At 41.3% G+C, this 24,413-nt stretch overlaps 2 protein-coding genes across 4 annotated transcripts in view; one reads left to right on the top strand and one right to left on the bottom strand.

Annotated features, from left to right (window-relative positions):
- The window catches only part of CDC20B (cell division cycle 20B), a 57,366-nt gene extending 36,845 nt beyond the window's left edge, over positions 1-20,521 (bottom strand). Inside the window, exons 1-2 of the mRNA XM_010336611.2 lie at positions 20,360-20,521; positions 19,998-20,060 (exon numbers count right to left, since the gene is read on the bottom strand). Coding sequence (XP_010334913.2) covers positions 19,998-20,060; positions 20,360-20,422 — 126 coding nt within the window. The 5' untranslated portion in view covers positions 20,423-20,521. The remainder of the gene's footprint in view (positions 1-19,997; positions 20,061-20,359) is intronic.
- On the top strand, positions 6,602-11,573 carry GPX8 (glutathione peroxidase 8 (putative)). 3 transcript variants are annotated; one of them, XM_010336610.3, is made up of 3 exons: positions 6,808-7,051; positions 7,653-7,938; positions 10,528-11,573. In XM_010336610.3, the coding sequence occupies exons 1-3, from the start codon at positions 6,848-6,850 to the stop codon at positions 10,689-10,691; spliced, it is 654 nt and encodes a 217-aa protein (XP_010334912.2). In that variant the 5' UTR covers positions 6,808-6,847; the 3' UTR covers positions 10,692-11,573. The 3 variants fall into 3 exon arrangements, with proteins under 3 accessions (XP_039327079.1, XP_010334912.2, XP_003925906.2); XM_003925857.4 differs by having other exon boundaries at positions 6,811-7,051; positions 7,653-7,914; XM_039471145.2 differs by lacking the exon at positions 7,653-7,938 and having other exon boundaries at positions 6,602-7,051; positions 10,528-10,696.
- Positions 20,522-24,413: the final 3,892 nt, after the last annotated feature.

The following is a 24,413-nucleotide window of genomic DNA, read 5'->3' as shown; positions in this document are numbered from 1 at the left end:
GAAATCAAAACCCTGCCTCTGCACCACTCAGAATGCATCTGGAGAACTATGTCCAGTCCCAGAACTGTTCTTCGAGAAGGGAGGTAGACAAGTCAGAATTCAAACCCTGAGTTCATTTGAAGGAAAGAGACCACAGTGACAGGGGTCAGGGTAAACACAGAAATGGGGCAACACCCCAGCACATGAAAGGGTGGAAACCTGGGATGTTTAGTCTGGAAAAAAGAAGACCTAAAAGGGTCCGGCACAGTGGCTCACACCTGTAATCCCAACACTTTGGGGGGTGGCCAATGCAGGGGGATCATTTGAGTCTGCAGAGCGCAGGGTCTACAGAGCATCTTGGGCCCCCACCTGCTTCCTTCCATTGCGCTGGCCAAGGCTACCTTCACTAGGACTCTTCATCTATCATCTGGACCTGCTGCTCTGCAGACCTCCCGCGGCCCCTTCCAGGTATCTTCAGCACACATGGACAAGCTGTTTGATGGTGTTCTCCACGCCCTCTTCTTTTTGGGTGCTTATACAGTGGTTTCTTCTAAAACAAAATGTCTCCTGATGAATGAAACCAATGTATTAGTAATCCAAGCACTGTGTCGGGTGGGCAATGCAGGCGGATCACTTGAGACCAGGAGTTCCAGACCAGCCTGGGCAACATAGTGAGATCCTGTCTCTACAAAAAAAAAAATCAAAAAATTAACTGGGCATGGTGCCATGCACCTGTGGTCCCAGCTACTTGGGAGGCAATGGGGGAAGGATCGCTTGATCCACGAGGTCGAGGCTGCGGTGAGCTATGATCACACCACTGCACTCCAGCCTGAGTGAAAGAGTGAGATCCAGTCTCAAATTACAAAAAAAAAAAAGAAGAAGAAGAAGAAGACCCAAAAGGAATTGTCTTCAAATATTTAAAAGGATGCAATTTATGAATAAAAGAAAAACTTACTTTATATTGCTCCCTATGATGCAACCAGGACTCATGAAGGGGTAGATTCAATTTGGAGAACTTTGAAGGAGAGCACAGTTTGAATATAAAGTACAATTCTGTCAGTCCCTGCACTAAGGACATATGGTTCATAGTGGTATAGATTAACATTAATAATTATGTATTTAATGATATTTTAAAATTTTTCAGTTTTAATGTAAAGTTTTCCTTATAAAAAATTAATTTGAGAAAAACAAATTGTATTTAAATACTCATTTGTTAGTATGAGTATTAAAATGTTAAGCAAATAAATGATATACAGATATGGCAAAATCACAGAGGTGGTATTCCTTCAATGACTACAGTGAAGAAAATACTGCTGTAGATTGTGCTGTTTCATCTTCAGTATTTTTAAACTTCTGTTCCAGGATCTATCTCCTGCTGAGGAAATGCCTGTTGCATAGTTTTGAATGACTCAAGTATTTATTAATAGAAAGGAAGAGGAAGATAAGAAAAGTAAGACAAAGAAGGGAAAAGGTATGAATGACTCAGTACTCCAAGCACATCAGGTCAGCTTGTTTACCTGTGCAGCTCATAACTTAGTGACACTAAACCAGGAGGAATTCAGAGCACCAGAGCCAAAAATAAATAGAAAGAACCCAGAGGGGTTAAAAATAAGGTCAGGATGTAGCAGAATGAAACAACTGAGAAAATAGAAACAAATATATCTAGTGACAATTTGACACACAAATATCCAGTGGGTGGGAAAAATCTAGACATGCCAGAAAAGACCTGCTGGTGATGCCAGTCTTGCTAGAACCTCAAGACAAAGATAAAAGTAGCAAAGGCAGCCCAGGTAAGCATACCCCAATCCCATTCCTTAACCTCTGAGTGTGTGCCCCTCCCATCCACCACAAATCCAACGCCCCAGCACTCTGTCCACAAGACATTTCAAATTTAGGGTCTCAATACTGTTGCAAAGTAGTCATGAAGACCAAAATGTTCAACTTCTCATGTTTGAACCTTCAGCGCCCTGCCATCCCAGTGGGCTATATGACCCACACACTGTCAAGGTCATTTTCAGGTAAACGTCATCCTTTATCTCCATTACCAGCAGCTGCCTGCAGGGTCTACAGAGCATCTTTAGCACCCACCCACTTCCTTCCATCATGCTGGCCAAGGCTACCCTCACTAAGACTTCATCCATCATCTGCTGCTCTGCAGACCTCCTGTGGCCTCTTCCAGATAGCTTCGGTACACATGGACAAGCTTTTTGTTGGTGTTTTCCATGCCCTCTCCTTTCTGGGCACTCATATGGTGGTTTCTTATAAAATGTCTCCTGACGAATGAAACCCCTTGAATTAGTCTGTTCTCACACTGCTAATAAAGCATGCCCGAGACTGGGTAATTTATAAAGGAAAGCAGTTTAATGGACTCACAGTTCCACATGGCTAGGGAGTTCTCACAGTCATGGCAGAAGGTGAATGGGGAGCAAAGTCATGTCTTACACAGCAGCAGGCAAAAGCTTGTGCAGGAGAAGTCTCATTTACAAAACCATCAGATCTCATGAGACTTATTCACTACCACGAGAACAGTATAGGGGAAACGGCCCCCATGATTTAGTTATCTCTACCTGGCCCCACCCTTGACACTTAGGGATTATTACAATTCAAGGTGAGATTTGGGAGGGGACACGGAGCCAAACCATATTACCAGTGCACCAGAGTGCTACAGCCATCTCACCTACCCACCTACCGTTTTCTTCTACATAAATGTATTTACCTATTACACAGAAACAGTTTCATGAAGTTGAAATAATTTTGGTTATGAACTTGAAAGTTCAAAACTCTGTTCTTCATTGTTCCATTCACTAGTTCTGTGAGATTGGCTGAGTTAACTCCTTCCATTTCAAAGAATTATTGTGAAGAAAATAATGTGTATACTAAAGAAGATTGTGTGCAGTATAAAGCTCTCTAAAAATGTAAGTCACTTATGTAGCACTTGGTTATTTGCTGCCTTATAATCCTTCCCTGTCTCATGAGTGTTCTCATATTTCCAAAGTTGATTTTACATTTGTGTGAGATTGGCTCCTTCCCTTGTACCTTGTTTGTATCCTTTCCAGTGCCTGAGTTAGTTGATAACTGAGTCAACTGCTTTATCCCATTCTTGACCTAGTAGCTTCCTCCTGCCTTCACCAAGAACTCATCAATCTCTTCCCCTCCTATAGGAAGCCTTCCTTTGTCTACTGAAAGAGTGCTAGTGGTTTTTCTAACACACTACCCCTTACACAGAGAAATGTGCCATTTTGATATATCTGTAGTCTGAGAATAGAGTTAGCATAAACAGAACATGGAAACAATGATGGCAGATCCCCAGAAGGCTGAGAGATGATGACATCAAAATGTGTGCGGAGAAAGACTGCCAAAACAGAGAAGAAACATGCCAGGGGGCATGCCAGGGCCAAAATCTGTGTTCATCAATGCTGTCCAGTGCACAAGTTCTCCAAAGTGCTGTCTGAATGTTTGGTTAATGGGCTAATATGAAAATTTATATATCATACCTTCATTATTTGAAGGTCTTAAGCCTTAGGAACATTAAATTAACAAACCGGCTCTGACTTCGTCTTTGACAAGAGACATACAGGTAAGTTTTCAAAGTTGTATTCATATGATATGGAATTTTGTGGTCAAACCAACCTCCACATCGGGGCTGCATTAAATTGTTTCTGGTTGTAAAAACTGGCTTATTCAGCAATCACATGCAAGTTTGTAACAGCATAATGTTGGCCTTTTCAAATACATTCATCTATGGATCATTTGATAAGAGTTTCTGTACTTACAAAACAATGGACTAGAAACTATCACCATGATTTTATCAAAATAATATCACCCATTGGGCCCTCTCTAAGCAATGGTCAGTCAGCATCCCTGCCAGAGATAACCACTCTGTCTTTTCACCTCAAAACACAGTTATAATGGGTTGGGTTTACACAGCTCAAATAATAGCAGGTATTCTATGAATTAACTTTTAAAATGCATGTTCCCGAGCTATTTGCTTGTACAGCCTGAGGAGTTAAAATATCTAGTGTTTTCATAGAGACCTGAAACACATCCACTATGGAAAACAAAGAGAAACCAAGGATTCTTGTTGCTCTGAAACCAAAAATAGGTTGAGGTCTAAAGGTTTTCAAACTGAAACGTGCGTGTGTGTCATGAGAGGATCTTGTAGAAATACAGATTCTGACTCAGGAGGTCTGGGGTGGGGCTCGAGATGTTGTGTTTCTAACAAATGCCCAGGCCGTAGTCATGTCGAAGGTGCTGGATCCCACTTAGAGAGCAAGGCCAGAGAGCTTCAGTAACATAGCAGTGTTCATGTCATATAAACACAAAGAGTTCGGCTTTTTAAACAATTCAGCCAGAGAACACTGAAGTAAAATTATCAGGAAGTGATACAACACGTTTGATGTACATTTTTGTTCTTTACTAGGAATGATGTTTAAAACGGAATACTTTCTGCATAATCATTCCTTTTTCTATTGTTTCCATTCCTACTGGGCCATGAGAGTAGGAGTCAAGTGGTTTCTCTCACAGGTTTGACACAGTAGGCTATGGGCTTTGCTCAGCCACCCAAAAATACACACGCCACAGAGCGGGCACCAGAAGAGCAGGCAGCACCCTGAGCACCCCTCTAAAGCTCCACAAGCTAACAGTGACGGGAGGGGCACTCCACAAGCAGCTCAGCTCATTCCCTGCACTTTCTGGCAACACATCGTGATCAAGGGGAACAATGCACCTTCACCCAGAACTTGCTGTCTTACACAGAGCAAAATTTAAAGTGAATGGCTTTTAGGATATGCAGCCCTCAATTGCCTCCCTATACCTACTCCTGAAATTCATGACCCTTAGCAACAGCAAAGTTAGGCCCCCTATACCAAGCAACAGCCAATGGGGGAAAACAAAGACAAAAAAACAAAGCAATTAGGCTGGGCACAGTGGCTCACACCTGTAATTCCAGCCCTTTGGGAGGCCGAGGCAGGTGGATCACCTGAGGTCAGGAGTTTGAGACCCCCCTGACCAACATGATGAAATCCTGTCTCTACTAAAAAACATGAAATTAGCCAGGCATGCGCCTGTAATCCCAGCTACTCAGGAGGCTGAGACAGGAAAATTGCCTGAACTGGGGAGGCAGAGGTTGCAGTGACCTGAGTTTGTGCCACTGCACTCCAGCCTGGGTGATACAACAAGACTCCATCTCAAAAAAAAAAAAGAAAGAAAGAAATTAGATGATGTAACCATGTAGAGGTGGATTTTGTGGACTTGTTTGTTTTCAGGTGTTGTTTTGTTTTGTTTTGTTTTGTTTGGTAGAATTGCTTTATTTAACTGTTAAATTATTAATTTATTAGGGAGTTCAATTTTTTTCTTTTTTTTCCTTTTCTTTTTTTTTTTTCAAAGACAGTCTCACTCTGTCACCCAGGCTACAGTGCAGTGCTGCAAATATAACTTACTGCAGCCTCAAACTCCTGGGATCAAGTGATCCTCACACCTCAGCCACCTGTATAACTGGGACCACAAGTGTATGCCACTACAACCAGCTAATTTTTAAAAATCTTTTGAGAGGCAAGGTTCTCACTTTCTTGCCCAAGTTGGTCTTGAACTCCTGGGCTCAAGTAATCCTGCTAACTAGGCTTCCCACAGAGCTAAGATTACAGGCGTGAGCCACCATGCCCAGCCTTGATATTTTTCCATCCACAGGCTGCAGCAGGTTGGTGAATGATGAAACCATTTTGATAGGTCAGAACTGGGTTGTTTAAAAATGCAACAGGTGTGGGTGCATCACAGTTCCAAGGACAAGCATTGTTTCTCAGTTGTGTGTGTTTGTAGTCAGTTATGCTGTAAAGTGCACTGCTGATTGGGGGTCATGATCAGAAATTAGAAAAACACTGGATTATAGTTTGCTTTATGAGAGGGGATTTTTTCTTTTCTTTTCTTTTCTTTTTTTTTTTTTTTTTTTTTTTTGAGACGGAGTTTCACTCTTGTTACCCAAGCTGGAGTGCAATGGCGCGATCTCAGCTCACTGCAACCTCCACCTCCTGGGTTCAGGCAATTCTCCTGCCTCAGCCTCCTGAGTAGCTGGGATTATAGGCACGCGCCACCATGCCCAGCTAATTTTTTGTATCTTTAGTAGAGACGGGGTTTCACCATGTTGACCAGGATGGTCTTGATCTCTTGACCTCGTGATCCACCCGCCTCGGCCTCCCAAAGTGCTGGGATTACAGGTGTGAGCCACCGTGCCCGGCAAGAGGGGATTTTTTTAACACCTTTACAATTTTTAATACATTTATTTTGACTCTATTCACCTGATATTTGATTGCCTTAGCTAGATGAAGTCAGGGCAAATAGTCTTTTCAGGTATTTCTTTCCACTACAAATTTCCTGAACTCATATAGCATGTTTAATCCATACATGTAATACTAACGTCCTTCAGGCTGTACATCATATGAGTAGGGCACATTTCATCTACATTCTAAATTATTCCTGGGCATTGTACTCCATCCGCTGCATCCAAACAGTTGCTCAATAAATACACAGGATGCTTAACAGGGGGATGAGCCCTCCATAGCTTTCAAGTTACAATAGCACCATCTTCTGGAGAAATATTTTCTTTGTAGGGAGAGTGGCAAAGACCTACCAAAAATGTCCTGGTTTTTCTAACAAAAATTATAATTACACTACAAATATTTTGAAATTCTGTAGAGCTCCTTGTTTCGTTTGGGAGTTTCGCTTCACTCCCCCTTTGAGAAGGGGTCTTTCTGTTCCTTAGCAGTGAAAGCAGTCAGTCTGCCCTTCCTGGTTTTCTGTTAAACTAAGCCGGTTTCAAGTTTCAGCTCCTCCTAGAATTCCAGGCTGCTGAGACTTCCCTCTAGAATCCTCCAACATGGAGCCTCTTGCAGCTTACCCGCTAAAATGTTCCGGGCCCAGAGCAAAGGTATTTGCAGTTTTGCTGTCTATGGTTCTATGCACAGTAACACTATTGCTTCTACAACTAAAATTCCTCAAACCTAAAATCAACAGCTTTTATGCGTTTGAAGTGAAGGATGCAAAAGGAAGACCTGTTTCTCTGGAAAAGTATAAAGGCAAAGTAAGTTGCACCATCCAATTTTTATTTTTATTGTTTTTCTTGTCTCTTGTTTATTCCTCTTAATAAAATCTATTTTTTGCTGTTACATGGTCATAAGTTGGAATTTAGTCTTCAGAGTAATGGTATTAGTAGATCACTTTAGTTCGAATTCTGATAGTTTACTGCTAAATAATAGATTCCGATTATCTCGTTTTCTTTAAAATGCTTTAATTTTGTGCTGTATTGATACTTAAACTTGTTTGGAAAATGCTTATAGTTAGTAATGTGAACATCATGACTTTTTTTAATAAAAGTATTGGTTCTATAATCTATAATCTAATAACTTTTCAAAGTACTTATCAAGAATCATAGTTTTATCTTTTATTTAAAAATAAACTTTCATGAGTACCTAATGCTTTTTTAATGGCAGTACTAATTCAGGGCCTTAACTCAGGCATCCAGGTTACAGTTTTCAATAAAACTGTGTATGTCCAAAAATATGGGGAAAAAAATCAATCAGAGGTTATATTTCCCCAAAATTGTTTAGGATTTTAACTACTTGCAGAATTTTTTTAAATCTTTTGCTTCACTTTCCGGTTGGATTTTTTTCTTTTTCCGGGAGGTTTCACTAGTTGTAAACGTGGCTAGTGACTGCCAACTCACAGACAGAAATTACTTAGCACTGAAGGAACTGCACAAAGAGTTCGGACCATCCCACTTCAGCGTGCTGGCTTTCCCGTGCAATCAGTTTGGAGAATCGGAGCCCCGCCCGAGCAAGGAAGTAGAATCTTTTGCAAGAAAAAACTACGGAGTAACATTCCCCATCTTCCACAAGATTAAGATTCTAGGATCTGAAGGAGAACCTGCATTTAGATTTCTTGTTGGTAAATATCTGCCTTGCCTCGCCGGTATGATGTTTTAAATTGCTTTTCATTTTTAAACAATTATACCAGGACTATACTTTCCTATTTCATTTGAAACTATCAAAAAGCTTCATAAAACTATCAAAGAGCCAAAATCTCATCCTTTGTAACTTCTAGAAGTTATGCTCCGCTGAAATAAATGTTTTAGCTTCTTGGATGGCAAACAAATTCTATTCCAATGTATTTTACTCCTTACGACCATCTTCCTGAAGAATTTACTTAAAGTGTGTCCATGGCAATTTTAACAAAATATCTTAATTCTCCTCTCATGTCACTAGCATCTGGGGAAATTTCCCTTCCCATCATTAAAGCCACACAGCTCTCATGAATACTGCTGAGCATTATTAGTTAACGTATGTTTGTGGCTAATTTTATCTTGCATTTCTCATCTGAAACAACATTCTCAAGGATAAATATGTCAGTTTACCAGATTTTTGCAAAAATCTAAAACCATATAACTTGATTAGTTATATGGTTATAGTAGTGTTAGGCTATCTCTCCAATTAAGCTAGCTACAGAAATCTATTTAAAGACTTGCCAAGGTCAGTTAGCACAAAGGTCACGAGGCATAGTGACAGCATAGGCCTTGGCCTCAGGCTACCTGGGTTCAAACCCCTGCTCTATTATTTTTGCTGTGTGGCTTCTTAAATTCTCTGTGCCTGTTTATCATTTGTAAAATAGTACTGACTTTCTAAGATTGTTCGGAATTAAGTGTGTTAATAGTAAAAATAAAGTACTTATACACTGCTTGCTCTGTGCCAGACATTGTTCTAAAGGACATTAGTCAAAAAAAAAAAGAAAGAAAGAAAGAAAAGAAAGAAAGAAAGAAAGAGAAAGAAAGAAAGAAAGAAAGAAAGAAAGAAAGAAAGAAAGAAAGAAAGAAAAGAAAAAAGAAAAAGACCAGGCGTGGTAACTTACGCCTGTATTCCCGGCTCTTTGGGAGGCCAAGGTGGGCAGATCACTTGAGGTTAGGAGTTTGAGACCAGCCTGGCCAACATGGTAAAACCCCATATCTATGAGTAACACAAAAATTAGCTAGGCATGGTGGCAGGTGCCTGTAATCCCAGCCTCTCAGGAGGCTGAGGCAAGAGAATTGCTTGAACCTGGGAGGTGGAGGTTGCAGTGAGCCGAGATCACGCCAATGCACTCCAGCCTGGGCAACAGAGCAAGGCTCCATCTCAAAAATAAATAAATAAATAAATAAATAACATTCAATAATGTTCTGTCATCTAACTTATTCTGATGACATCTTCAATCCTATTTTCACTATAGATAAGTTGACTTTTGATAAAACTATGAACTGAGAGTCAGGCAATCAAGCTTCTAATCCAACAAACCAAATAGTGATCTATAATATTTCACATAAGTGTGAAGTCAGAATCTTCTAGAAACATTATATTTCATTTCTAGGGAAAATTGATATAATGCCTAACACCATAAATGGCAACCACAGTGAGGTCTTTATTCCTTTTATTTTGAGGGTACACAGAGGAAAGAAAAGCCCAAGCACATGCCATGGAACTAATGATTCTTCAGTTATAGCAGCCAGATATGTGGCTAAAAACCTTCTGAAGCCCCTCTTAGCCTGTGTAATCAAAAAGGTTACAGTGATTTAAGTTTTCATTCAACTTAGATAGGGAGGATCATAGTGTCCAAAGGTTAAGAGCATGAGCTCTGGAGTAAAAAGGCCTAGATATCACTCCTGGTTCTACCACTCACTAGCCACGTGACCATGTGTCTTAGGCCTCCATTTATATCTCATCTGCAAAATGGGGATGATAGTAATACCCACCTCACAGGGTCCCTGTAAGATTAAATGAGAGGATAAATTTGAAGCATGGAGCATACATTACTAGACAAATAGTAAGCACTTCATAAATTTTAGTTATAATTGCTATATTTTTTCTCATGTTAGTCAATAATATGAACCTAAGTCCTGAGGGGTATAAAGAGAAAAAAATCTACATTTCTTGCATAAATTAAGATTTATCAAAAGGATATCATGACTGGGCATGGTGGCTCATGCCTGTAATCCCAGCACTTTAGGAGGCCAAGGCAGGAGGATCACTTGAGTGCCCAGGAGTTCAAGACCAGCCTGGGCAACACAGCAAGACTCTATCACCCAGGCTGGAGTGCAGTGGTACGATCTCAGCTCACTGCAACCTCTGCCTCCTAAAAAAGAAAATAAAATTATTTTATTGCTTTTATTGCTTTCGAAAATACAAAGATTATTCACTTTGGGAGGCCAAAACTTCATCTCTACTAAAAATACAAAAATTTGCCTGATGTGGCGGCACACACCTATAATCCCAGCAACTCGGGATTACAACTTTGCTTCATTTCATGATACTAGATCAGATACTAGGTGAGTAGACTCATAGGTGAAGTCATCAAGTATATTAAAATCTGGTTACTCTAACCTTGAGTTTCACTCTGTTTGGGTGTTTTTGTTTTTGATATTATGGCAGTCCTAGAACTTGATACTAAAGTTGTCATTTGTGCAGACACTAATAGAAGTAAAAACCTTGATAAAGAATAAATTATGCTCATGAAAATATGTTCTGGATATTTTAGATTCTTCAAAGAAGGAACCAAGGTGGAATTTTTGGAAGTATCTGGTCAACCCTGAGGGTCAAGTTGTGAAGTTCTGGAGGCCAGAGGAACCCATTGAAGTCATCAGGCCTGACATAGCAGCTCTGGTTAGACAACTGATCATAAGAAAGAAAGAGGATCTATGAGGATGCCATTGCATTTCTAATAGAACAGAGAAATGTCTCCATGAGTGTTTGGTCTCATTTTAAACACTGTTTTTTTGGAGGCAGTATCTTGCTCGGTCGCCCAGGCTGGAGTGCAGTGGTGCGATCTCAGCTTACTACAACCTCTGCTTCCTTAAACACTCTGTTAAATGAGGCAATGAAGGACGATTTTTTTTAAATGTTATCTTGCTATTAAGTGGTAAGGAATGTTCCCAGGATAAAGATGTTACCCAAAGCAAAAATCAAGAGTAGCCAAGAATCAACATAAAATATATTAAATATGTCCTCTGACCATACTAAAGGATTCAGAAGGCCAGGTGCAGTGACTCATGCCTGTAATCCTAGAACTTCAAGGTGGGCAGGTCATGAGGTCAAGAGTTCGACACCATTCTAGCCAACATGGTAAAACCTCATCTCTACTAAGAATACAAAAGTTAGTTGGGTGTGGTGGCAGGCACCTGTAATCCCAGCTACTGGGGATGCTGAAGCAGGAGAATCACTTGAACCCAGGAGGCGGAGGTTGCAGTGAGCCAAGATCACGTCACTGTACTCCAGCCTGGGCCACAGAGCAAGACTCCATCTCAAAAAAAAAAAAAAAAAACACACACACACACACACACACAGAAACAAAAAAAACAATTCAGAATACACAGTGACCCATGTGCCTCAATATCTTATTGTTCGACTTGACATTTTCTAGGACTGTGCTTGATGAAAATGCCAACACACTAGACCACTGTTTAGATTCAAGAGCACTGTATATGACTGAGATTTCTGGAATAACCAACTGTAAATGGTTATGTCAATGTAATGAAACACAAATGTTGAAAATGTAAAATATATGCACATGGATTCAAGTCCTTACATATGTTTGCTTTTTTTGTGTACAGGATTTTGTTTTTTCTTTTTAAGTACAGGTTCCTAGTGTTTTATTATAACTGGCCAAATAATCATTTATAAATGGCAGTATTATAACATTTGAAAAAGTCTTCATCATTTTCAGTATTTCTCTCCTCATTATTTTTTAGAAGTAACTCAAATTCTGTAATTATAATATTACCAGGTGAGTCAGTCTTTATTTTTGAGTGAAAATCCCAAGCGTAGAAAAAAGGACATGAGTATAAGATCATTTAGCTTGATTCCTTATAGGGTGATTTGAGTTGCTAACATATTATACTAGATTAGCCACTTGGAAAGAATTCAATGCTGCATCATTCTGATGGCTGAAATAGTAAAACTCGACTCCAAAACAGCCTAAACTCTAATGAAAAAAGGAATGATCATACAAGTCCTAAAGTGTAGATCAGCAGTAGCTGAACCTTAGTAGAGTCACAAGACACTTCTTCTCCCAGAGTCATGACCATTATATTTTCTTAGCCTTACAACTGACTAACAAAGCAACCTGCCAAGTTGGTGAGGATTAATTACTGCCTCATGAAATATATATTAATTGCATAAAAAAATTAAATAGAAAGATGGCCAAAAATGTAAAAATAGTGATATAAATTTGTTTAAGAAGAAAAAGGGCAGGGCGCAGTGGCTCATGTCTGTAATCCCAGCACTTTGGGAGGCCAAGGTGGGTGGATCACCTGAAGTCAGGAGTTCAAGACCAGGCTGGCCAACATGACGAAACCTTGTCTCTACTAAAAATACAAAAATAATCCAGGAATGGTAGTGAGCATCTGTAATCCCAGCTACTGGGGAGGCTGAGGCAGGAGAATCGTTTGAATGCAGGAAGAAGGCAGAGGTTGCAGTGAGCCGAGATTGTGCCATTGCACTCCAGCCTGGGTAACAGAGCGAGACTCCATCTCAAAAAAAAAAAAAAAAAAAGAAAGAAAAGAAAAAGAAAAAGACCCAATTTAAGTAGTCTGTGACGTGACTCCCAAATTCTGACCTAATGGATGAAAGTGAAGATGTTTCTTCTGGTAAATTCAGTAATGCTACCTCAGTATATAGTTCTGTATATGTATTTGGACCCAAGTTCTTAGATAAACCAAAAATATTTTATGGAGCATATTCTACTTTAAAGTACTTATCCAGCCACGCAGCTATGAATGTACTTAGAATAATACTTGGTGGAGGTAGAGGTGGAGTTTCTACCAGAGGTCAAGAAGATTTGTAGGGACAGCCTCAAGAATGCCAGATGAGTATGTCAGCAAACCTGCTCCTACCTTTTGCCAGCTGCACAACTTTGGGCAAGTCACTTAAGTACCTCATTTCAGTTTCCTCACCTGTAAATTGAACAGGGGTCAAATGGAATAAAAAGCCCTTTGCCACTCTGAAAGTCAAGGAACATGCTTACCAAGGTGTTTTGAGTGACCAGGGAGGAAATCAGAACTAACCTGGATTGTTGGAAAAGAAAACAGAAGTCACCCAATAAGTCTACCTGTCCTTTGCAATTTTGCCCCTAGAGCCTATTACCAATTTGAATTCTGAGCATCTAAGAAAATTTGTGTTCAGGTGGCCCCTCCAAGGGTTGCTGCCAGAGCACTCCTACCTTGTATCCCCACACTGTGGCACTGCAGCGGTGCTTTATGTGTTCCTGTGAGGGGCATGAGCAGAACTGCATATGCCAGAGGCAGCAGAGACTCCCCACTGCTAGACGGATGATAATGGAGCTGCGCTGGGAATGAGCAGGACTGTCCCAGTGAACATGCTGCAGATGAACATCCTCCTTTAAGTCACTAGTTCCATCCAAAGCCAGATAAAGTGGGTTTCTTCACTTATATCTCTCTAATCTCGGTTGCCTTATTCAACCTACAGATTCCATGTCAGTGCTGGATTTTTCTCACCTTGCCCTTTAAGTAAGCAGAGCAGACACATGGGGATTTGAAAGCCTGTCAGACGTACTTCCTTGAAAGAGAAGACATTCATAGGTCCCTTCGGGGTTCTGTAACAATGAGGCTATATGTCCTGAGAGAGGGAGTGGAGTCATCTGCTGATGTGCTGCTACCCGTATACCACTGGACAAACACACACTGAGGAAAAGTTGAATCTTTCCCTCATTGGACAATCTTCCTTCAGTCTTGTTTCTGCATCAAAAAGTCTAGGACACAGAGTGCTACAGGATGCCTGGACTAAGGACTATAACAGAAAAATATCAGCACTGGGGCCAGGCATGATGCCTTACGCCTGTAATCCCAGCATTTTGGAAGGCTAAGGCGGGCAGATCACCTGAGGTCAGGAGTTCTAGACTATCCTGGCCAACATGGTGAAATCCCATCCCTACTAAAATACAAAAATTAGCCAGGCATGGTGGCACATGCCTGTAATCCCAGCTATTTGGGAGGCCAAGACAAAAGAATCACTTGAACCGGCCAGGCACGGTAGCTCTCGCCTGCAATCCCAGCACTTTGGGAGGCCAAGGCAGGCAGATCACCAGGTCAGGAGTTCATGACCAGCCTGGCCCACATGGTGAAACCCCGTCTCTTAAAAAAATAAATAAATATAAATAAATAAATAAATAAACAATGACTTGAACCTGGGAGGCAGAGGTTGCAGTGAGCCAAGATCACATCACAGTACTCCAGCCTGGGCGACAGAGTGAGAGCCGGTCTCAAAGACTCCGTCTCAAAAAAAAAAAAGAAAAGAAAAATATCAGGCATCACAAAAAAGAGTATTCAACTGTTGTCCTTGTGAAAAGGAAAAGGACAAAATCAAATGCATTTTAACTGTGGTAACCGATTCACTGACTTGAAGTTTGCCTTGTTTGTTTTCCTTGGTGCGTGGAGAGGAATCCTTCTACTTCATACTACTCTTGATCATCTTACAGCAGATGTAACAACAGGGTTCGACATTGGAATAAATATGAATTTGCCTGAAATGCCCTGAAAGCTGTATTTCATTTTTTAATTTTTAATAATTACACTGCATCAATAGTATGTATACATGTACATATATAATTCTTAATAACTGCAGTCTGTCTAGCATATATATAATGGTGGCTGATAAATGCTTAATAGCAGACTCTGGAGGGGGAATCCTGACATACAGCATTTGCCAGTTTAAATGTAAATGTTCATCTCCCTCACAGCCAATTTCAATCTACCAATGGTTTGGTGACTAGGATGTAAAATTTCTAAAAATTTGAGAACTGGGGATGGGCATGGTGGCTCAGGCCTGTAATCTCAGCACTTCAAGCAGCTGAAGTGAGAGGATCACTTGAGCCCAGGAGTTCGAGACCAGCCTAGGGCTACATGGCAAAACCCTGTCTCCACAAAATATCAAAAAATTAGCTGGGTGTGGTGGCACATGCCTGAAGTCCAAGCTACATAGGAGGCTGAGGTGGGAGGATCACTTGAGCACGAAGAGGTCAAGGCTGCAATGAGCCAAGATGACTCCACTAAACTCCAGCCTGCGCAACACAGTGAGACCCTGTGTCTACAAAACAATTTAAAAATTAGCCAGGTGCCGTAGCACACACCTGTGGTTCCAGCTTCTCAGGAGGCTGAAGTGAGAGAATTGTTTAAGCCCAGAAGGTAGAGGCTGCAGGAAGCCATGATTGCACTACATTGATTTGTGGTGTTCCTTTGAAAGAAAAATTACATTTCGATGGAGCTGATATGAGGACACTCTGTCCATATTTAGTATGCTGCTTCATTTCATCTTTCCCATAGAACAAAATTCTAATAATTGTTATGCCCAGAAGCTAATCCATCACACTCCTTCTCACTCTCCCTTCCCCTCACCCAGCTGTCCCTTGCAGAGTGGCACAATGTCTTTGCAGAGGAATAAAAAGCAGCAAAGGGAAAGAAGTTAGAAAACCATCACTCTAATAGTGACAGGTTCAGAGAGCAGCGATGGGAAGTAGTGACATTCCCAGCACCAGTGAACAGCCAACAGACTGCCCCAAGAGAAAACACCGGGAAGAAAAACATTGGCCATCAACAGAGCCTCCCTGCTCTTTTTCCAATCCCTTTTCCTTCTGCTTGCCCCTGACATCCCAGCGTGTAGCACTTTCTTTCCCTCTCCCTCCTATGGAAACATTTTCTCTTTTAATTTATATCTTCACTTTCCTCCTAACCCATTCATCTCTTTAACTTTTTTTTATTGCTTTAACGTATTTTTATTTCATTCCATTCCTTCCCTCCTTTCTCATCATCTCAATAACATGGGACTAAACCACAGCTTTAAATGTCTTCTGTTTATTGAACATGAAGTTGGTTTCCCTACAGAATCAACAGTTCTAAAAAAGAAAAAGGTTTTAAATTTTTTAAGTTGGCATTTGCAGAAACAGAAAATCAAATACTGCATGCTCTCACTTCTAAGTGGGAGCTAAATAATGGATGTACATGGACATGATGGAAACAACAGACACTGGAAACTTCAGAAGGGGAAGGGAGGAGGGAACACAAGGACCAAAAAACTATCTGTTGGGTACGATGTTCACTATTTGGGTGATGAGTTCACTAGAAGCCCAAACCCCAGAATCACCCAATATATTCACGTCACAAACCTGCACATGTACCCCCTGGATCTAAAATAAAATAAAGTTGGCATTTTATGTCTTGCTCTTTAATTTAAAAAAACTAAAACACAGCCGGGCGCGGTGGCTCAAGCCTGTAATCCCAGCACTTTGGGAGGCCGAAGCGGGTGGATCACGAGGTCAAGAGATCGAGACCATCCTGGTCAACATGGTGAAACCCCGTCTCTACTAAAAACACAAAAAATTAGCTGGGCATGGTGGTGCGTGCCTGTAATCCCAGCTACTCAGGAGGCTGAGGCAGGAGAATTGCCTGAACCCAGGAGGCGGAGGTTGCGGTGAGCCAAGATCGTGCCATTGCACTCCAGCCTAGGTAACAAGAGCAAAACTCCGTCTTAAAAAAAAAAAAAAAAAAAACTAAAACACAAAAGCCAAGCCTTCTAAACTTAGTAGGTTTTATTTTTATCACTAGGTCAATGATTCTCTACAGAAAATAACATGTTGAAATTTAACCTTAAAAAATGACAAGATGAAAACAATATTTACATACATGAAAGATATACTTAAATATAAATCTCCTGAAAGTGAAATAATAAAAGAGGATGCGATTTGAAAGTAGTAAAATGCGTAAGAATCAAACTGTACGTATCTATTCAACCCATGTTCTAGAAATACATTTAAATTTAAATAAGGAAAGCATAAAAGTTATTTTACCATTAACTTATAATCCAGCACAATAAAGAATGGGAAATATTTCTTATATCTTATCTATGGCTTAACTAACTGATGGCATCACCAAAGTCAGTTCCACTAACTGGCTGTATATGTCCACATAAGAATACTGCATGTCTGGAAGCCAGCACATATCAGATGCTGCTTCATGAGCCAAAATGCCTCCAAGGGCATGAAAATATTTAGTCATTTTGTATGGTCAGTTCTTCCTACTTCACCAGTTAGATCTCATGCTGTCTTCCAGATATTTCATGAACCTGTGATTTTACAGAAAATGAAGTGAAAGGATAAAGGCAAATGTTCCAAAAAAATTAAACCATCGCCCACCCAGAAAAAAATCCTCAATTTTCTTGATATTTCATGTGAAAATGTTTTAGCTGACTGACTCATCTGGAAAATTACCTCAGCTTTCCCTTCTGCTGACACACACAGTCACAGTTAGAGAAATCGACTCTAATGCCATATTCAGAAACTGATGATGCAGAAAGAAAGCGACTCTAATGCCATACTCAGAAACTGATGATGCAGAAAGAATCCCAAAGACATCACTGAAAATTTGGGAACATACTGTACATCTATTCCACATTGTTATTGTACTCTAAACCTTATAGTTAAAAATACATAATTTCATAAAATTATAATTTCATAAAAATACATACTTTAACACTGTCTACTCCAAAAGACTCCAAAAATATTTCTTAAAATTTTTTAGTTATGGAAAAGCAGACATAAGTCAATTGCTCTTTAAAGGAAAAAAATCTTAAGTAATTAATTGTAGTACTTTCCTTAACATTATAAAGTTGTCCATTGTATTATAACTGTATTATAAGCTATGGCGATAATTTATTACGGTAAATAGTGCCTTGCTCCATAGCAGAAAGTACATGTAAACACATACTAATTACAGATTCAGTTACATGCTGATGTTCATTGTATATGCAATAAGACAGCAGTTGCATGTTAGCTGATGCCATTCACAGATTCAACCAGCTAACAATACACTGCCAGCTCATCACACACAGGTAGCTAGTGCATTTCACTGACAAGACGAATTTATCCAGAAGCAAGTGGCAGGGTAGTTGTGGCTGCTGACTTGACCTAAGCAGCCAGCTAACAATACACTGCCTACCCGATTCAGGTCATTGCCAATTCTCGTGGTCCAGGAAGTTCATGAGGCTAAGTGCGTAACATGAAACACAGTGGCAGAACTCTAAGCTTAATAGTCACATTAAAGAAAACTTATAGACAAAACATGTTACTTCAAGGCTATAAGAAATAACATCAATACCTATATCTGGCATTTCTCCCCATGCTATCTCACCCCAACTCCCCACCCCCTACTCTCCCTTCCCTATTTCCCCCCAACAGACCCCAGTGTGTAGTGCTCCCCTCCCTGTGTCCATGTGTTCTCATTGTTCAACACCCGTCTATGAGTGAGAACATGCAGTGTTTGATTTTCTGCTCTTGTGTCAGTTTGCCGAGAATGATGATTTCCAGGTTCATCTATGTCCCTAAAAAGGACACGAACTCATCGTTTTTGATGGCTGCATAGTATTCCATGGTGTATATGTGCCACATACACCTGTAATCCCAGCACTTTAGGAGGCCAAGGCAGGCTGATCCTCTGATGTTACAAGTTCAAGACCAGCCTGAGCAACATGGTGAAACCCCATCTCTACTAAAAATACAAAAATTATCCGGGTGTGGTGGTGCTGCCTGTAATCACAGCTACTCAGGAGGCTGAGACACAAGAATTGCTTGAATATGGGAGGCAGAGGTTGCAGTGAACTGAGATCGCACCACTGCACTGCAGCCTGGCCAACAGAGCAAGACTCTGTCTCAAAAAAATAAAGAGTTACTTAACTATAGCTTTTCAAATCACTTCTATTTACTGATCAAAAGATTAGTTGTCTCAATTAAGCAGTAAAATATCTAGGAGTTGTGATAATACATAAGCTGGGCATGACACAAAACTGTAGCAGTGTTTAGGGGGAAAATTCACATTAAAGTATTTAAGAAAGGTAAGGGCTTAAATGTAATTAGTTTTCTCCTACTAGAAATGACATTAGTGATTGAGTTCTGAAAATGCAATTATGTATTCAAATTATGATGTTACCACTTGAATACAGATTTTTTTTTTTTAAGGGACAGGGTCTGGCACTGTCCTCCAGACTGGAGTACAGTCATGCAATCATAGCTCATTGCAGCTTTGAATTCCTGGGATCAAGCGATCCTCCTGCCTCAGTCTCCCAAGTAGCTGGGACTATAGGCACATGCCATCATGCCTAGCTAATTTTTGTAGTTTTTTTAAACAGAGACAAGTTATCTGTATGTTGTCCAAGCTGATCTAGAAGTCCTGGCCTCAAGTGATCCTCCTGCCTCAGCCTCCCAAAGTGCTGGAATTACAGGCGTGAGCCACAGTGCCCAGTTGAAACATGTATATAAGAGCTAGAAAAATCTGTTAAAATGGTGATGGATTTGAAACTAGAATCTATGAGTACAGGTCAAAGGAGGATGAACTATTAAGCCTAGAGAGAAGCATGGTAAATGGTGACAGAGATTTAAAGCAGATGAAAGTTGCTTATGAGAAACGTTTTCAAAACCGTTTAAATTTGTTTCCTTTTACACTGATTACAAGAGACAATAAAGACCTTTGGGTTTGGTCTTTCAAGGAGAACAGGTACGACATCGGATCAACTTCAAATTGCTCACGTTAAGAACTGTGCGTTATGCCACTTCTCCACACTGTCCACAAGATGGCACCATTTCCATTTCTTTGGGGGGCGTGCTTCTGAATGCAACAGAAGGGAGTGCAACCAGCAACTGTTAAAATTATTAACAGCCGCTAGCAATACACTGCCTACCTGACACATCCCAGCTTTATCCTTTGCTGTGGAGGCAAAAAACTAGAAAGCACGATTCAGATGCAAATGATTACCATTATTTGTCTGGGATCTTGAGTTTCATAAAGAATGTTTTTAAGTATGTAATAAGATACCGTACTTAAGAGATTGATTTTAATTCTCATATTTTCAGACCAGCTCATACTTCCTACAAATATATTCTTTAGCAAGAATTAGTTTGTACAAGATCTGAATGTAAACATAGAACAAGAACAATCTCTAGACACTCACCTTGGCGGAGCCTTGACTTCTCTTCTGCTTCAAGTCTTTGGCGAGCACACGCATGATACTTTCCTTTGAAAACACAGATAACATATTAAGAGAGAAACTATTTAGGAAAATCATAATTTAAGGCGTGGAATTTTTCTAGATCCCGTGCTTGTCAAATTACACTCACTTTTTTTTTTTTTTTTTTTTTTTTTTTTTTTTTTTAAGCAACTAGGCACCTTCAGAATACAACTAAATTTCAAATTTACGACCAGGGTTTAGAGTTTCGTACCACCTCTCGGTCCTAAACAGATATTACGAACGGGGCCTTCGGCAAGAAGCCGCGTTAGAGAGTTAGGGCGAACGCAGAAAAGGACGTTACTCACCCACAGCATCTCCTCTTCGGTGCGGACCCTCCGAGGCGCGGTGCGCTCCAGTTTCCACTCCATTTCCCGCTGACTTCCCCCTGCCTGGCTTTTGGCCTCTCCTCGACCGCCTCTGGTTTTCTTCCCAGGTCTAAGCCAGTTTTGACGCCTAATTGTCAAACCCCTGGAGTCCCGTCCCTCGGGACTATTCTGTTTCACTACCTCCTCCAAGTCCCCCACTCCTCTCACTGCTGCTGCTCGGTGTTCCCCAGAGTACCATTTAAAAAGCCGGCGCGGCGGCAGCTGGCGCGGGAATCCCCCTCGCCGGCTTCTTATTGGCCGGCGCCGCGGTGACGTCAGGGCCCGGGAGGGATTTCCCCGGCGCGCGCCGCGGCCCCGCCCCTGCCGGCCCGCTCTGGGGCCCGCCCGCCGCCTCTGGCGGAGGCGCGCAAGGGAGCGCCAAGCTTTGCCGCGAGCCTTGGCGGGCCTGCGGCTGGGCCTGGCGCCGGGGACTGCCCCCACGGCAGGAGGCGGAGAGGTTGGCGGGCGAAGAAGCGGGTTCTGGGAGTTCACGATCTTTCCATTTTCAGAAACAAGAGTATTTCTTTACAACAGCCCTGATCCCCGTTCCTCGGCTCCCACTTCTCTCCCTGCAACCCCACTCTGCCTTTGCAGGATCGGAGGGTGCACAGCTCTCTGGCTTCTGTCCGTTGGTGATCGCTGTGTCAGCTATTCATTTGAGGCGTGTCCATCAGCTCTTCGTTTTCAAACAGGCAAGAAAACGTGGCAAGATTTCTATGCCGCTCCAAAGAGCGTTGACATATTTACGCAATAAATTATTCCCTGCTCTCTACACTGGGAAGTGGTCAGGTCCTCTCACTCGGGCTTCTGAGCGCTCCTAAGCAGGAGGTCGGTGAGAGAGGTGAAGAGGTAGTGAAAGAACCAATGACAGGCAGGACCTACCTCCAAAGGCGTGAAGAGGGGGCCAGAAAATTAAGCACACCGGGGACCCCGTGATAAAGGGGGAGAGGAAGATATTGAGGGTTGAAAAAGAGGTCTGGCGGGAAATGACAGGGAGCCAGATGAGCTGTGCAGCCTTAGCTGCCCATGTGAGCTGCCAAGAGAGCCGAGCTGTGCCATATGGCAGGAGGGGAAACTGCGTCTGGGAAGTGTCTGACAGCCTGGCAGCCAGTTCGTCCCTCCCTTTCTAATCCCCCAACCATTTTTGACATTGGATTGCATTTTGCCCTAAGGCAATATGTGAGCTTGTGTACTTTTCTGGAGAAACAGTTCATACATACCAGATACTCAAAAGGGTAGGTAATAAAAAATTTAAAAAAAACAACTAAAACTCACTCCCCTGTTTTCCTTCATATTGAAAGCAAGAAAAAATGGCGATAAAACTAAGACCCAATCTTAGACCAGTTTTCTATGTACAATAATAATGCCGCTAAGGGTAACTTAATCTTCAAATGACGTTTATCAAAATGTATGATAGTCAAATAACTAGGGGATTAAAAGATCTCTAAGTTTCACCCAGAAGAATTCTACTTTTCTTGCAGTGGAGAACTCATTCCGAATTCCAGTAAATCCTTTCAGCAAACATTAAGAGAAATAAAAGTAAACTATTATTGGATGAGAGTCAGAGGTATTGTTAATTTAAGTATCGGTCTTGCAAATGCCAACTAAAACTCGAAGTATTTTGGAAATAATAGGAAGAACATTTTATCTTTGTTCTATTTTTAAATACAGTTTACATTTGCTCATTTTGTATAAACAGAATAAAAGCAATTCAGTTAATGAGCTCATAAATCCATGTAAATTGGGATTTTTAGAATCCAATTTTTTACAAGTGTAAGAATAGTGAATTATTCATTTATAATGCAGTTATCTGTAAAAAAAAATACATTTATAAATTCCATTCTGGCCACTAATTCCACAGTATACCTATACACAACCTCTAACTGCCTTTTTTTCACTAGTGTAATGTAGAAAAGTATTAGTGAAATATCTTTAGGAAGTTATTATGCAGTTGAATATTCAGATTAAAATTTAACCTCAGAAACTTGCCATTTAGCAAATACTACAGTAGTAACTGTCAAGAATACTAAAATTATCTTGCATATAATGAGAATATTTCCCCCTATAATTAAACACAAAAATTAAAATCACCACTTCTCATTGACCAAAACTGGCAGAGACCACCTTAACCAAGTGATCAAAGTTAACATTACCATTAATGAGACACGCTGACATACTGTGCCTCCTGATATGGTGCACCAAGAAGGGCACATCACTTCTGTGATATTCTTGACCCACAGAATGCATAACCTTAATAATGAGAAAATACTAGACAAACCCAAATTAAAAGACAATCCACAAAACTGGCCAGTACTCTTCAAAAGTATCATGGTCATGAATAAAGAAAGACTAAGAAGCTGACACAGATTTAAAGAAACAAGACATGCCAACTAAATGCATTGTGAGGTTCTGGATTGAATCCTGGACCAGAAGAAAGAAGAAGATATCGGTTAGATAATTGCAGAAATGTGAATTGATCCATATCTGCAGATTAGTTTAATAGAGTAGTAGTAATGCTGATTTCCTAGTTAGGATTATTGTATTGTGGTTGTGTAAAATGTTAAGATTTCTGAAAGCTGAGTGAAGGATATAATGGAATTATCTGTACAATTTTTGTAACTTTTTTCTAAGTCTGGAATTATTTCAAAATGAAAAAATATTTAACATCATGTGGTCATTCTATTAAAAGCACTTTGGTACAACCGTTTAGGGGAAAACAGAAATATCCTGTAAACATTTGAATTTGTATAAAATATGGTTTAAGAACAATGTCTAATTTAAATATTTATGTGCCTGAGAGTAGCTTTACTAGCTTTAAAATGTTTCCTCTTTGAGATTGGGTTTTGCAGGGAGGATGTGACAATGAGAAAGGCTGTGAGGACTCCTCGAAAAAGGCCAATTCGAAGGATTTTGAAGAAAGAAAGGCGACGAGAGCGGAGGTGGAGCAGTGAAGAAAGGGAGAGAAAGAATTTGGAAAACCTTCCCTTAACTCTCAAAATCGCCGGTGCTGTAAGAATCTGAGCAGGTCCCCATGAATGGAAGCAAGAGGATATTCAAGCTTCCCAGACGCAATCTCTTTTTTTTTTCCAATCACACTTTGATCCTAAACGTCAAGAATGCTAAATTTCTCACAAATATGCCATGTACATGGGCTCGCTTCAGCGGCACATGCTCTGAATGTGTAATATACTAAGTACACTCCTTTCAATCTGCTCTCCCAACCACCTCCTCCCCCCACCCCACCCCCAGCCCCAGCTTCGTCAGACCCTTTTCAACGCATTTGCACGTGCACACACAGAGTCCGGCCCTGTGGATCTTCCCCCATAAATAAGATCTCATTATACCTATCATTCTGCAACTTGCTTTTCCTAATTCACTGTATTCAACTCATTTCCGAGCAATGCAAACCTGAGAGCTCCCCATCCCCAGCTCCAACGGCAGGTTTGCGCGCCCCTCCGGCCCGCGGTTCCTCCCGCCCGGCTCCGCGCTGGTCCCGCGCCCGCCGCGCGCTGGCGCCCCTCTACGGCCGCTCCCGCCTCCGCCCCCAGCTTCCGCGCGCCTCCCGGCCGCCCCTGCGCGCGCCTGCTGGGCCGGAGGGACCGTTGGCGTTCGTTCCAACGGTCCCAGGGGCACGCGCTCCCCGCCCAGTAGGGGTTGGCGAGCGGGAGCTGGGAATGTGGGGGCTGATACAGCTCCGGCCTGTGCGGGACAGGCGTTAAACGACTGCAGACGGGGAGAAGTTAGGGTAACCGCGCTCTGGGGGCGCGAGGAAGTCAGCCACGAAGAAAAGGAAAAGCATCGTCCCGGACTGATAAACTCTCGGCTCCAGGATGTAACGTGGCTCAGAATGGCGCAGGGATGGACGAATGAAGACGCCCTTATAATGCAGACTATCAGCAGGGCTCCAAAAATTTAAATCGCAAAGTTTCCAGCAGTGTAAAAGCCTCAGTCAGAAGAGTGCTCAATAAAGTGGCACATCAACTCTCGTTACAGG

This window comes from Saimiri boliviensis, chromosome 1 (assembly GCF_048565385.1).
Source record: "Saimiri boliviensis isolate mSaiBol1 chromosome 1, mSaiBol1.pri, whole genome shotgun sequence".
In the NCBI taxonomy this organism is placed as follows: Eukaryota; Metazoa; Chordata; class Mammalia; order Primates; family Cebidae; genus Saimiri; species Saimiri boliviensis.
This window is presented reverse-complemented; position numbering and strand designations above follow the sequence as displayed.

Bases quoted from the DNA above. Each gene is read 5' to 3' on its own strand.
- GPX8 (XM_010336610.3), top strand. From the start codon at position 6,848: ATGGAGCCTCTTGCAGCTTACCCGCTAAAATGTTCCGGGCCCAGAGCA. The intron at 7,052-7,652 runs GTAAGTTGCACC...TTTTTCCGGGAG, and splicing joins TGGAAAAGTATAAAGGCAAA to GTTTCACTAGTTGTAAACGT. The intron at 7,939-10,527 runs GTATGATGTTTT...TGGATATTTTAG, and splicing joins ATATCTGCCTTGCCTCGCCG to ATTCTTCAAAGAAGGAACCA.